Raw genomic sequence first — 12,293 nt, 5'->3', positions numbered from 1 at the left:
TTTGAGACGACATGGAGGGACCTGGAAAGTATTATCCTAAGTGAAACAAGCCAAGCAGAAAAAGACAAATACTACATGATCTCACTTATTTGTGGAACATAATGAACATAACAGTCTGAGGAATGGGGTCGTCCCAGAGACGTGGAAGTGGGGTACAGAAGAGGAGGTGGTGGGGGGAGGGAAGGCATAAACCACATAACTTGTATGCAGGAACAATGGACATGGACAACAAAGCTGGAGACAGGACGGGGAGGGAGGAATCAGTTGGAAAAAAAGGAGAAACATCTATAACAAAAATAAATAAATTAATAAAAAAAAAAATCAGTAAGAACATATTTTAATAAATAAATAAAACAAGCCCTGGCTGACTTTGCTCAGTGGTTAGAGCGTCGGCTCATGGACCAAAGAGTTGCGGTTTTGCCCTGGCAGGTTTGGCTCAAAGGTTAGAGCATCAGCCTGAGGTCTGGAGAGACCCGGGTTCAGTTCCTGCTAAGGGCACATACCTCGGTTACAGTTTGTCCCAGGCCCTGGTTGGGTCGTGTGGGTGGCGACCACTTGAAGAGTCCCTTTCACATCGATGTTTTTCTCTCTCTTTCTCCCTCCCGCTCTATCTGAACAAAATATCAAAAAATGTCCTCGGGTGAGGATTTAAAAAAAAAAAGAGTTGCGGATTTGATTCCAGTCAAGGGCATGTACCTCAGCTGCGGTACGTTCCCTGGCCCTGGGGGGGGGGGGGGGGGTGCGTGGGAGGCAATCAATCGATGTGTCTCTTTCACTTTGTTGTTTCTCTCTCTCTCCCCCTCCCACTCTGTCTGAAGATAAACAGAAATATCCTCGAGCGAGGATTTTAAATAAATGAGTGAATAAATAAAATGAAAAGTGGTGGGGGTTAGGGTTTGAGTGGACCTTTTCCCCTAATATATACAAATAAGCACCTGAAAAGATGCTCAACATCATTAATTAGAAATCAAAACTACAATGAGACACCAGTTCACACCCACTAGAATGGCTAAAAACAGTAAGACATGTAATAATGAGCATTTGAGAGGATAAAGAAAAATCAAGAGCCCTCAGACACTGCTGATGGGGATGAAAAGTAATGCAGTACTCCGGAAAACAATCTTCAGTTACCATATGAGCCAGCAAGCAATTCCATTCTTTGGCATATACTCCCAAAATAAAAAACAAACATTCACCCCGAAACTTGTTCAAATGAATAGTGATAGCCATGCTATTTACAATAACCAAAAAGTAAAAACAAACCTAAATATCCAACTAACGGATAAACAAAACATAGAATACCCGCAAAATGGACTAAAAGGAATGAGGTGCTGACACAGGCTCCAAGATGATGATCCTTAAAAGCAGGCTAAGTGAAAGAGAGACACAGAAAGAAGTCCACATGTGGAATGATTCCACTTATATAAAATGTCCAAATCCACAGAAATAGAAAGTAGGTTAGTGGCTGCCAGGGGCTAGTGAAGGGGAAAAGAACTGATAATGCATTGAGGTTGTTTCTTGTTGGGGTTAACAAAAACATTCTTGAGGTAGATGGTAATGGTTGCACAACTATATGATCTACTAGAAAATACTAAATTTTACATTTTAAAAAAGTGATTTTTATAACTGGTGAGGTATATCTCAATTTTTTAAAATAGAAAATAAAATGTGACTAGATAAAAAATTAGGTAATATTTAATAATTTTTATAGAAAAATATATATCTATGAATTCAGGAAAAAAACGGGGATATGGTTTGGTCATGAGGAGATAATTTAAAAAAAAATTTTTTTAAGCCCTGGCCAATTTTGTTCAGTGGTCAGTGCACTGGCTCACAGACCAAAGGGTTGTGGGTTTGATTCTAGTCAAAGGCATATTCCTGGGTTGCAGGTTTAATCTCCACCCGTAGAAGGCAACCAATCAATAAGTCTCTCTCCCTCCCTCCTTTCCACTCTATCTAAAAATCAATGGGAAAATATCCTCCAATGAGGATTAACAACAAAAAAATTTGGGGAATAGGATTATGTAGTAAGCTGAAATCACCTGAACTAAGTGACAAAGTTAGATACTTTTCATGCACACACCCACATTAATTTCCAACTTTTACTTACATGCTGTATTTCCTGCTGGCTGGCTCGGTAGTTTTTCTTGGTTAAATTATCCACCAGGTAGCTGATTTGAGACAAGGCCAGCGAGAGCGAGTCAAGATTCATTGCTGGTTGGGGCGGAAGCAGGCGGCCGAGCCCGGCGCAAAATCACCATTATTCCCCTTTAGTCACCTCAGAGGCAGGTTAATGCTTTCTTTGTAATTAGCCTATATCTGATGTCTATACAGTGTCTTCAGTTCTTCTTCACCAGGGGTCTTACTCTGTTCTGAAACATGGCACCTGTATTAAAATAAAATTCAGGTTTTTAAATTAAATTTTTATCAGGGAAAAAATGATTAAATAACATTTACCTCTCCATCTTAATACTTGCAATACCACTACGGACTGAAAAAAAAATTAAGATGTCTCAACCACTACTGATGTTAAAATCCAAGTTTTCAAATTAGGTGGAACTAGTATAAAAAAAAACCCTAAAAAAAAAAAAAAAAAAAAACAGTATTTTTTAGCCCTGGCTGGTTTGGTTCACTGATTAGAGCGTTGGCCTGAGGACCAAAGGGTTGCAAGTTCGATTTCCAAAGACATATACCTAGGTTGCAGGTTTGATCCCCACCCTGTTCATTCGTGAGGCAATCATTTGATAAATAAATGAAAAAGGCTGTATTTTAGCAAGACAACCTATAATATTTGGTAATTCTATTTACCTATTTCAAAATGATAATTTAGCCTTGGCCAGTTAAACTTGGCTGTTAAGAGCGTTGGCTTGCGGTCCAGAGAGACCTGGGTTCGGTTCCTGCTAAGGGCGCATGCATACCTCTGTTGCAGTTTGTCCCCGGCCCTGGTTGGTCGTGCGGGTGGCAGCCACTCAATATGTCCCTTTCACATTGATGTTTCTCTCCCTTCTTCCTCTCTCTCCCTCCCACTCTATCTGAAAAAATGGAAAAAAAAATGTCCTCAGGTGATGATAAAAAAAAAAAAGATAATATATACTATACCCATTAGAAGAAGCTGGAAGTACTTAACTAAAATTAGGATATATGGAAAGAAAGACTCATCTGACGTTTTCAATCCCGAATGCCATACTATCTATACACAAATTATTCACAAGATCCCACTTACTCACTTTCTATGCACTGCTTAAGAATCAGATAGTTAGGTCCTCAAGTTGTACCTTAAGATGTATGTTTCAGGTATTTGAATGGCTGATTTAAAGGCAAGTAAGGTCTCAAGAACCCCAATTCCTTCCTGCATTATTGAAACATTTAGAAAAGAAGGCCTAGCCCAGCCAGTGTGAGTCAGTGGATTGAGTGTTGTCCCATGGACTCAAAGGTCCCGGATCAATTCCCAGTTAGGGCACATGCCTGGGTTGCGGGCTTGATCCTCCAGTAAGGGCTTGCAGGAGGCAGTTGATCTATGTATCTCTCTCACATCGATGTTTCTCTCTCTCTCCTTTCCTCTTTCTCTAAAACCAATAAAGAAAAAAAAAATTTTTAAACAGAGGAAATATTCTGTATTACCAAAACAAACAAACAAATAAACCCAACAACTAGTACCACTGATGAAACACAAAAATCTTTTAATCCAAGGTACTGAGCTTATCCAGTTTCACTTCCTGAAATGTGCTCACAAATTACAATCAGAATTCACTGTGTAAAATACAGCAAATTCATGAAGATTAAAAGCCCCTTGGGTAAGGGCATTTAAGCAAATGGAGGACTACATTGTTTCGTTCTGTTTATAGAAAGCAAAAGTTATACTTATGCTATCTCTCCCCACCCTCCTTTAAAAAGGGTAGGAGAGTCTAGCTGGTATGGCTCAGTGGTCGAACATTGACCCATGCACCAAGAGGTCGCCGGTTCAATTCCCGGTCGGACATATGCCCAGACTGTGGGCCAGATCCCCAGTAGGGAGCAGGCAGGATGTGGCCAATTGATGTTCTCTCTCATCAATGTTTCTCTCTCTCTCTCCCTCTCACTTCCTTTCTCTCTAAAATCAATAAAGAAAAAAAAAAAATTTTTTTTTAAAGATGGTTAGAGCATCAGCCTGCAGACCAGAGTATGGTTCGATTCCCAGCCCTGGTTCAGGTCCTGCAGGAGGCAACCAATTGATGTATCACATCGATGTTTCTCTATCTGGCCCCCCACACACCTCCCACTTTGTCTAAATAATAAGACACAACATTTATTTTTAAATATTTAAATTAAAATGTTTTAAATGCCTCTAAAAACATTTTAAATGTATCACATTTATTTCTGCAAATGAGATTTCTCTTTGATGATAACTGTCAATAACTAGGAAGTCAAAATGTATGTATGCCCTGGCTGGTTTTGCTCAGTAGTTAGAGCATCAGCCCGAGGACCAATGAGTCGCAGGTTCAATTCTGGTCAAGGGCACAAACCTCGGTTGCGGTTTGATCCCAGCCCTGGTCAGGGTCGTGCAGGAGGCAGCGAGTTGATGTCTCACTCTCACATCAATGTTTCTCTCTCTCTCCTTTCCTCCCTCCCTCCCTTCCACTCTAAAACTCAATGGGAAAACACCCTCAAGTGAAGATTAACAACAACAATAAAAAAGAAACAAGCTCGCCCTGGCCGGTTTGGCTCAGCGGTTAGAGCGTCGGCCTGCAGTCCCGAGAGACCCAGGTTCGGTTCCCGCTAAGGGCATGTACCTCGGTTGCAGTCTGTCCCCGGCCCTGGTCGGTCGTGCGGGTGGCAGCCACTTGATGTGTCCCTTTCACATCGATGTTTCTCTCTTTCTTCCTCTCTCCCCCTCCCACTCTACCTGAACAAAAAATGGAAAAATGTCCTCAGGTAAGGATAAAATAAAAAATAAAAAATAAAAGAAGGAAAAGAAAAGAAACAAGCTCAAGTTCATTAAACTTTGAAAATATTTTTAATTGGAGTATTTTACCATTATCATCCCTTATTTTATCAGTTTATATAAAATGCCCTAAATCAGCCCTGGTCAGTTTGGCTCAGCGGTTAGAGCATCAGCCTTCAGACCAGAGTGTCCTGGGTTTGGTTCCCGCTAGGGGCACGTACCTCAGGTTGCAGTTTGTCCCCACCACGGTTGGGATCATGTGGGCGGCAACCATTCGATGTCTCTCTCTCACATCGATGTTTCTCTTTCTCTTCCCCGCTTCTCTCCTGCTCTATCTGAAGATAAATGCAAAAATGTCCTCGAGTGAGGATTAAAATAAAATAAATAAAATGCCCTAAATCATCCCCTTCCATTTTGCTCCAGTGTACCATATAAACATCATTTACTAAAGGTAGCCCTCCTATCTGTTCAAACATATGAATGTAACTATACATTAAATGCTATAAAAAGCACAAAAGTAAACACTCATCTCAAATGCCTAATAAACACAGAATTTATTATAATGCTCTGCAACTTAGAATGTGTATAAGAATGGAGAGGAGAGGAGAACTATTTAATATGCTGATTCCTATGCATCACCCTACATCATAATAATCAAAATCCTTGGGTAAACAAGACATGGTATTTTGAACACATTCCACAGGTGACTTTTAGAGCATTATTTTAAAATTAATATTTTATAGAGAAAGGGAGAGAGAGAGAGAAACATTGATGTGGGAGAGATACATTGATAGGCTACCTACTGCACACCCGCTACTGGGGATTGAGCCTGCAACCTGGGTATGTGCCCTGACTGGGAATCGAACTAGGATCTCTCACTCCATGGGACGATGCTCAATCCACTGAGCCACACCAGCTGGGCTCTGGGTGCATTTTAATGTTTGAGAACCACTGGCGTAATAGCTCTGGGAAATGTTTAATAAAAGTACATCAAACCTTAATGCAATCACTAAAAAAAAGTTATAAAGACTGGAAATTCTCTAAGGGTGGGGAGTGGGGGGGGAGCAAGGTAGAGAAAAGCATTATTTATATATGCCCTTATATGAACAGTATATAGAATACAAATAGTAACAATCTAAAAGCTTAAAGCCGCTGGTAAGCCAATGAAGGAAACAGACTCTGAGACACAGAAAGGAGTATGGTTCAGACGGACATACCTCAAAGTAGGGGAGGGAAAGAGGGATGGATGAGATGAACCAAAGAACTTACATGCATGTATGCATAACCAATGGACATAGACAACAATGCTGAGAGGGTGGGGGGACAGGATGGGGAGGAAGGTGTCTGGGGTGGGGAACATCTGTAACAAAAATAAATGAATAAGCCCTGGCCAGTTTGGCTCAGCAGTTGGAGCGTTGGTCTGCGGACCAGAGAGTCCCGGGTTCAGTTCCCGCTAGGGGCACGTACCAAAAACAAAAAAATTAATTAATTAATAAAAATGGGAACAACAAAATAAATAAAATGCGCATGCTATCGTTATAAAAAATAAAGTAAAAGCTTAAAGCAGCTGAAAAGTGACTGAACTTTTCCCCTACTGAAATAGAAAAATAACTTTAGGTCGATGAAGTTTTTCAGATTCCAAGATTCTCTATACAAAATCCCCAGTCACTTCACTCACTGTGCAGAAAAGATTTAACACAGAAGGACTGAGGACTGTTTTCCTAGAAAGGCTTGCCAGCTTGGCCCTTGGCTGATGTCTGAGATTGAATTTTAGAATTCCCACTCCCAGAACTAATAAGAGTGGCTCACTGTGCCTAACTAAACTATACCCCCCCCACACACACACACACACAAAGAAAGGTGGTTTATGTTGAACACCTGCTTTCCCTCTGGAAACCCACGATTTTTGTACAGCTAGGCAGAAGGTCCCAATAACAACTCCAGGTACTGAGTCTCTAATAAGCTTCTCTGCCAACTACTATTTTACATACCTTTTCTCACAATTCTTTGCTGGAGGAATTAAGTGTATCCTGTATAAATGCACTGAAGAGGAACTAGTTTCCTCAGGATTTCACCCATATGCCTTTTCGCTTTGCTTAATTTGCTTTGTATCTCTTTGGTCTAATAAGTCATAGCACTGAATACAACTATATGCTGTGTCCTGAGACTTCCAATGAACTAGTGAACCTAGTAGTGGTAGTTTTGAGGATCCCCAACACACTAAACCTGCTAGTGGCCAGGATAAAATGTCTTCTGGATGTAACTGGGACCTAATTTGTTGATTTCTTCTCTAGTATGTGCAGAATCCATTTCAGAATTTTGGATTTTTACCATAAAGACAATCCTGGAAGGTATCTAGATTGGTTTGGGTATGTTTTAGGAAATTAGGGAGAGGCAGACAATGCCTAGGTCCTCACCATTTGTTTCTTCTTCCTGGCTAAACTGCTAGACTGTACATTTCTTGGCCTCTTTTGGATGAGTTTGGCCAAGAGACTAAATTCTAGCCAATGAAATGTAGGCCAAAAATTATACCAATCACTTACAGACTTAGTCCATAACACCTCCTAACTCATGACTCTGCGGTTTTATGACCCTCTGCCAGCTGGACAAGAACTCTCAAGGAGGGTGGCACCACAACATGAAGGAGCCTAGATTCCTAAATTACTGCATAGAAACCAACCTAATGAATATGCTCAATGGAAGTTAACTGAGTATAAATGTCTGCTCTTTTAAGTCACTGATATATTAGGGTTGTTTCTTACAATGCCAGCCTGCTTTCCCTAATAACAGAGGATATGATCAGGTGAAAAATTTTAGAAGCTACTGTTGACAATGGAAAGAGTAGGACAGCCCTGGCCAGATTGGCTCAGCGGTCGGAGCGTCAGCCTGTGGATCAGAGTCCCGGGTTCGTCTACGCTAGGGGCACGTACCAAAAAAATAAATAAAAGAAAGAGTAGGACAGCCCTGGCCGGTTTGGCTCAGCAGTTAGAGCATTGGCCTGCGGTCCAGAGAGACCCAGGTTTGGTTCCCGCTAAGGGCACATACCTCTGTTGCAGTTTGTCCCTGGCCCTGATTGGGTCATACCCGTGCGATGTGTCCCTTTCACGTCAATGTTTCTCTCTCTCTCCCTCCCTCCCTCCCACTCTATCTGAACAAAATATGAAAAAGTATCCTTGGGTGAGGATAAAAAGAGGACACAGGAAAGTATGAATATCAGAGGGAAAGAGAAGCAAATCCATTCAAAAAGAATTGCAAGGACTCTGAAATTGTGAGGTTAAATAAGGAAGGGAAGAAAAAGGAATCATAAAATACATACCCACATTTCCAGACTAAGCACCTGATTTCTGCTTAATCCTAATATAAAACAACTGAGAAAAAGAAAGTTTGAAGGGCAAGAAGAGAATAAGAAATTCAAAATCGGACATGTATGGAATGAGGCATACAGATATCCACTGGGCAGTGGGATTTACAGTCTGGAAAATAGCAAGGTACAAGGTATAAATAATAGACCTGGAAGTCATCAACATATAGATGAGATAGCAGGAGAGAACTTTAGAATGAGAATGAGAGGGCCTAGAAAATCCTAGGAAGCTTAGTATTCAAAGGTGGAAAGAAAGAGAAACGTCAACAAAAGAGTGGCCAGACTCTACCCTGGAGAATAAGCCCAGACATTGGTCCCTTCCATAAACATCCAAACCCAGCAGAAGGACAACAATGTGTGGAAAAATGATACCCACAGAGAGCTCCAAACCCTGCTGAGACAGTCAACATGGTGAAACAAAGAAAAAAGCCACAAAGGAGAGAACAAAAGAATTCTCCAGAAGAATGCCTAAATGAAATGGAGATAAGCAAGAATTCAGAGTAATGATTACAAAGGATGGTCAATAGCAGGAGAAAAGATACACAAACAATGAAAAACGACCAACTGAAAATCAAGAATGCCACAGTAGAAATAATGAACACACTGGAAGGAATAACCAGCAAATTAGAGGAGCCTGATGATCAAATAAGTGAATTCCAAGACAGGGAAGAAGGAAAAAAATCACTCAATCAGAGAAACAAAAAGAAAAAAAATTTTTTTAAATGGGACAGTTTAAGAGAGCGCTGTGGGACAACATGAAACATAACATCTGCTTCATAGGAGTACCAGAAAAAGATAAAAGTGAGCAAGGGTTAAAGAATCTGTTTGAAGAAACAGTGGCAGAAAACTTCCCTAAAGGCATAAAAGTTCAGGAAGTACAGAGTCCCAAGCAAGAAGAACCCAAAGAGACCCACGCCAAGACATATCTTAAATAAAATGACAAAATTAAAGACAAAGAGAGAATCTTAAAAGCAGCAAGAGAAAAGCAACAGATTACCTACAAAGAAATTCCCATAAGGCTGTCAACTGATTTCTCAAAAGAAAAACTGCAGGCCAGAAGGGAATGGCATGGAATATTCCAGGTAATGAAAAACAGGGATCTGAAACCAAGACTTCCAGCAAGGCTATCATTAAAAACAGAAGATGATGATGTCCTGGTTACTTTGGCTCAGCCCATCGAGTGTTGGCTGGCAGATTAGAGAGTTTTGGGTTCGACTGTGGTCAAGGGCACATACTTTGGTTGCGGTTAGGTCCCTGGCCCTGGTTGGGGTCATGCGGGAGAGGCAACCAATTGATATTGTCTCTCTAGCATCGATGTTTCTTTTTCTTTCTCTTTCTCTCCCTCCTTCCCACTCTAAGGATAAATGAAAAAATGTGCTGTCCTTGGGTGAAGGATTTAAAACAAACAACAAAAAAAGTGAGGCTGGCCAGTGTGGCTCAGTAAATTGAGCATTGAGAGGTCCCAGTTCGATTCCTTGTCAGGGTATATGCCGGGTTGTGGGCTTGATCCCCAGTAGGAGGTGTGTGCAAGAGGCACACAATAGATGTTTCTCTCTCACATCCATGTTTCTATCTCTCTCTCCCTCCCTACAAAATAAAAATAAGCCTGACTGGTGTGGCTCAATGGATGAGAGTCGACCCATGCACCAAGAGGTCACTGCACATGCCCAGATTGTGGGCCAGATCTCCAGTGGGGGGCATGCAGAAGGTGGCCAATCAATGTTCTTTCTCATTGATGTTCCTATCTCTCTCCCTCTCCCTTATTCTCTCTCTAAAATCAATAAAGAAAAAAATTTTTAATAAAAGTAAAAACTTTTTTTTTTTTATCCTCACCCGAGGATATTTTTCCATTTTTTGTACAGATAGAGTGGGAGGGAGAGAGAGAGAGAGAGAAACATCGATGTGAAGGGACACATCGAGTGGCTGCCACCCACACGACCAACCAGGGCCGGGGACAAACTGCAACCGAAGTACGTGCCCTTAGCGGGAACCGAACCCAGGTCCTTCCGGACCCGCAGGCTGACGCTCTAACCGCTGAGCCAAACCGGCCAGGGCAAAACTTTTTTTTTTTTTACAAAGTCATACTTTAGCATCTTAAAAAAAAAAAAAGGTGAAACAAAGAGCTTCCCAGATTTTAAAAAAAGGCTAAAGGACCACCAAACCACCATTGCAAAAAACGTTAAAGGCACTGCTCAGAGAAACAAAGATATAATAAATAAAATGGCAATAAATAAGTACATATCAATAACCTTAAATGTAAATGGATTCAATGCTCCGATAAAAAAAACACAGGGTAAGACTCCCAGTAAAGATGGCATAGGTAAACGCGGTATCACCTCCTCCCACAAACACATCAAAATTACAACTAAACTACAGAACAACCATCATTCAAAACCACCTGAAACCAAGCTGTATGGAAATCCTACAACCACGAAATTAAAGCAGCAGCCACATGGAGACTGGTAGGAGAGGAGGACACATGGACAGGCTGTCCCACACCCACGTGTGGCGGATAAAAACAAGGAAGGATACCCAGGCTGGGAAGGTCCTCCCTGAGGAATGAGCGGCCCCCTCCCACACCAGGCTGCCAGCTCAGGGTTCCAGTGCCAGGAATAAAAGTCCCCATAACTTCTGGTTGTAAAACCCAGCGGGAACTGAGGCTGAGGGAGGCAGAGGCTGCTGAAGCCCCAGGTAGCTCCTCTTAAAGGGCCCACACATGGACTTTCTTGGATTTGCTCCCTCTGAGCTCCAGCGTGGGGGAGGCAGCTCAAAACGCACCAGAGACATATGGGGAAAAACTGAGTTTTTTAGCAATAGGGTGAAGGCTGGAGAGGCAGCTTTCTCCTGGACAGATATGCTTTTGCAGGCCTTTATTCCTTTGGTCAGCCCTTCCCCCAGAGGCTACCATATCTGGGACTCCAGCAACCTGGCTAACACTGTTTGCCCCACCCTGGTGATTCCCTGAGGCCCTGCCCTACTCACCTTTCAGGACCACTCAAGCTGTTCCCAGTGGTGTAACCATAAGAATGGCCTGTCTTGGCTCCTGCTTCAGATTTTCCTAAATTCTCTCAAATAAGCAGCATCTGGTCTCAGTGAGCCCCAGATCTCTCATTAAGTGACCCCACGCCTCGCACTAGAAGCAGCCAGCCTTAGTTCACAACTTGGCTGGGTATCTCCAAAACTAGCATAAGCAGCCACCATCTGTAGACCACTTTGTAGCTTATGCCTGGTGACCCCGGGCAAAACACAGGCAGCAGCTGACCTTGCCCCAGAGAGCCAGCACACCCAGTGGAAAGACCCAGAATACTGCAAAGCACCACACCCAACCACCTCCACAAGTGACACACTCAATGCGTGAACTCAGTGGGTACCAAAGCCCTACTAAAATCAGTCTTGCTCTGTGTGGTGGGCCCCTTCACAGCTGACCAACCAAGGTAGTCAGAGGTTGGTGGATAGTGGGCAAATCCAGTCCTTGCAGCTGATCAGCCTCAGTAAAACCCTCTCGTTGATGTACCAACAGCAATCAAGACTCAATTAGAACAGAAGGGTGTAAAGTCCACACAGGGGGTGTACCTCAAAAGCACAGCAGGGACACCAGGGAGGTTATGCCACTGGACTCTACAGGACACCTACTACAATAGGCCACCCTAGGAAGCCCAAGAGACATAGCAACTCCACCTAATTCATAGAAACTAACACAGAGAGGCAGCCAAAATGAGGAGACAAAGAAACAGGTCCCAAATGAAAGAACAGAACACAACTCCAGGAAAAGTATTAAACAAAATGAAGATAAGCAACCTAACAGATGCAGAGTTCAAAACACTGCTTATAAGGATACTCAATGAACTTAGTTAGAACGTGAATGAGCTTAGTGAGGGCCTCAAGAGCATAAAAAGGATCAGTCAGAAATGAAGGATGTACTAACTGAAATAAAGAATAATTTACAGAGATTCAATAGTAGAGTAGGCAAAACCAAGACACAAACCATTGATTTGGAATATAAGGAAGCAA

The 12,293-nt window shown here is 42.1% G+C and overlaps 1 protein-coding gene across 17 annotated transcripts in view; it reads right to left on the bottom strand.

Annotated features, from left to right (window-relative positions):
• CNOT1 (CCR4-NOT transcription complex subunit 1) overlaps nucleotides 1-12,293 on the bottom strand; it is a 98,285-nt gene that overhangs the window by 69,825 nt on the left and 16,167 nt on the right. For all 17 annotated transcript variants that reach the window (XR_004961093.1, XM_036274300.1, XM_036274296.1 and 14 more), the window contains exon 2: nucleotides 2,111-2,386. Coding sequence is in view for 16 of the 17 variants with exons in the window: in XM_036274300.1 (XP_036130193.1) it covers nucleotides 2,111-2,212 (102 nt within the window). In the remaining variant the exon portion in view is untranslated. The remainder of the gene's footprint in view (nucleotides 1-2,110; nucleotides 2,387-12,293) is intronic.

Source organism: Molossus molossus, unplaced genomic scaffold (genome assembly GCF_014108415.1).
Source record: "Molossus molossus isolate mMolMol1 unplaced genomic scaffold, mMolMol1.p scaffold_m16_p_21, whole genome shotgun sequence".
Lineage (NCBI taxonomy): Eukaryota > Metazoa > Chordata > Mammalia > Chiroptera > Molossidae > Molossus > Molossus molossus.
The sequence above is the reverse complement of the archived record's forward strand: the minus strand, read 5'-3'. Positions and strand labels throughout refer to the sequence as shown.